At 41.9% G+C, this 2,762-nt stretch overlaps 1 protein-coding gene across 1 annotated transcript; it reads right to left on the bottom strand.

Moving 5' to 3' along the window:
- Positions 1-1,293: 1,293 nt before the first annotated feature.
- On the bottom strand, positions 1,294-1,943 carry LOC110181966 (uncharacterized). Its single transcript, XM_020949915.2, has one exon. It carries the CDS (start codon positions 1,817-1,819, stop codon positions 1,391-1,393), a length of 429 nt encoding a protein of 142 aa, XP_020805574.1. The 5' UTR covers positions 1,820-1,943; the 3' UTR covers positions 1,294-1,390.
- Positions 1,944-2,762: the final 819 nt, after the last annotated feature.

The following is a 2,762-nucleotide window of genomic DNA, read 5'->3' as shown; positions in this document are numbered from 1 at the left end:
GTCTTGGACAGCAAGATTTCTCTCTGTGCTGTCCAAAACCAGGTATTATCACACATGGCAGCAGCAGGAGCAGCATCAGGGCTGGCCAGTGTGTGGGGGTTCTTTGGCGACCAAGGACATGAGCGTGACTAAACCCCAAAGCGCAGTGACTTCCGTCGCTTCAAGGGGGAGTGAAGGCCAAAGCCCAAGCCCAAGAGAGCCGGACGATGCAGCTGCCGGAGGAGCCACTGGCTGCATCCTGTTTGGAGCCTTTAAATGCCAGTTGGTGTCGCAACAATCAGTGAACTCAAACACACAGTCACACATAGCACACGCACACTCTGACCCTCTCCAGGACGGGACATCTTCTATATAAGGCACCGACTGAAGATAGGGATGTTAGGATAATGCACAGAAGAGGGATTTTTGTGAAGGAATAGAAACCTAAACATAAAGAAGAATAATTATATATTACCTTGAGTATTATATAATTTTAGTATAATATATGGAAGCTATATTAGCCTTCGATAAAAAATCTATATATTCGAGAAAATGATATAAATCTTTTAAATTTTTTTTTACAACTTATGTTACTTTTCAATCCAAAATATAGGGCTCCTTTTGGATAAATTTTTTAAAGGTATTTTGTAAAAATAATCAAAGATATATTGGGTATTTCTATAAATAAAGGAATGGATAAATTAGTTTTGATATTTCTCAGATTTTTAACAAATGAATCGAGTTAGGATCGATATATGGCAATATGCCATCTCTAAACAGACTTCCTTTGGACTCCACTTTCACACTATATATGCATACATATGACGGTATATATCCTCGGGAATAGGGAACGAAGGATGGGTGGTCACTTGGCGCCTGAAGCTGACACCACATCAAACACAAAAGGACGCGATTGAGGTCGGCCGTCTTAGTCAACGTATCCTTGTTGATATGACCGCAAGCTCAAGGCTTCCAAATGCCAGCATCACACCTTGATAAAGGTGGGCCTAGGGACGGGGTTTGTAGGCAGGGGCGAAGGACGAAGGACAATGGATATTGGCGGCTCTCTACCTTCGAGTTGCATTTCAATTAGCTCGTTTCGCTGCAAGGCGGCCGACAAATTGGGGATTTCCTGGGACATCTTCAGTCACAAACCGGCCCATCGATCAGCTTACCATAAGGATTCCACCTAGGAGCCAGGAACAGGATTAAATGGGGTTGCTCTGGGCAACGCTTTAAAGGATTATTTGTAGATTTACAGACAGATATTCTGTTTGTTCCTAGTTTGAATTTTCTCTAAAATAAACACAATGATTATATGTTTTTGATTTAATTTAACGAACTTGAGAATTTAATCACTTTCCTCTCTATTTCGGATTAATTTCTTCATGAACTTTGATTAATTTTGTTGCTATTCCGACTCCGAAGTAGTCCCTCCACTGGGATCACCATACTCCAATGATTCACGGCTAATATTTGAACCATTCGATGTCCATGAGGCTCTAGCAATACCCGAAGAGGAGCTACCGCCATGACTCTGAAGTTGTTCCAAGCGATTTGATATCACCGAATAGCGAAGATTCTTGATACGCAGATAGCCAGTGATAAGGGCATCCTGCAGACCGACAGTAATCTGTCGCTTCAGCTCCTCATCGTTGCGATTCATACGCCTGGAGATGGCTGCCACAATCTCGGGCTCCGTCAACGGATGCTCCGAGTCGGCGATCACCTGCAGGATGCTGCTGAATAAATTTGGTATTAATTTGCGACGCGGTGCACGATTGTAACTGCTATGCAGCATCCTGGCGGTCTCTGGTCCTGGGAGTCGGGGGGCGGGCATATTTATTCCAAATGATTATAAAACGAAAACGGGATAGACATCAAATAGTGAGACTGTGTCTGGTTTTGAAATGTTTAGTTACTTTTGGGATTGAAACAGAGACTGAAAAATTAAAAGCAAAGCCTATTTGGATAAGTTTTTTAGGGAGCTAAAGGTTTTTGTTAAATGAAAAATGCTTTTAAAGCATGAAACTTAAAAAAATATATAGGAAAATAGTTTAAAAATACCAAGAAAATGGTAATATGGTATTTTAGGATGGAATTTCCACTTGATTTAGTGTCAAATGTTTGAAAAACTCCTAAGCAAGCTCTGCAAAGGAAATTGATAAACCAGAAGCCTTGGTGGATTTATTATTATCAAAAAAAATCCCATAAATAAGCTTAAAAAAATTATTTAAAATACAGAAAAATTCCCAAATGTTGTGATAATCCTTTAAAGACATCGCCCTTCTTTGTGGAAGTGATGCGTCTGCCCCCAAGACTACACTCACTTACACTTTACTCTGAGGTCGGCGGAGGCCAGGACTCGGAATTGGGGGTGTTGGGTGTTGGGAGGGGCGCAGACAGGACAGACAGGCAGACCGAGTATCGATTTACAGTTAAAGTGACTGTTGCGGATATGCGGATGCTGTAAGTGTAAGTGTATGGGTAATCAAGTACAAATGCGAGGACATCCGAGTCGATGACGCCATCCTAGACACACACACACACAAAAAGAGAAAAGGAAGGCACAAGGAATCTGCGGCAGGCGCTTCAAAAATTTGCATGGCGACAGCATCGAAGGCAACAAGGATTTTCTTATTTTGTTGTTGTGTCTGGCACGTGTCGCTGGGAATTTAGATAGCGGAAAATTTCTGTAGAGCACCATATAATACACACAATAAACCGCAGTTGCAGATTGGCATTCGCATTTATCTGGCCGCGAGGGTTGGCTAATGAGTTTG

Source organism: Drosophila serrata, unplaced genomic scaffold, assembly GCF_035046125.1.
Source record: "Drosophila serrata isolate PLE 108 unplaced genomic scaffold, ASM3504612v1 contig_276, whole genome shotgun sequence".
NCBI classification, from domain to species: Eukaryota; Metazoa; Arthropoda; class Insecta; order Diptera; family Drosophilidae; genus Drosophila; species Drosophila serrata.
Note: the sequence above shows the minus strand (reverse complement) of the source record. Positions and strands in the feature narration are given on the sequence as shown.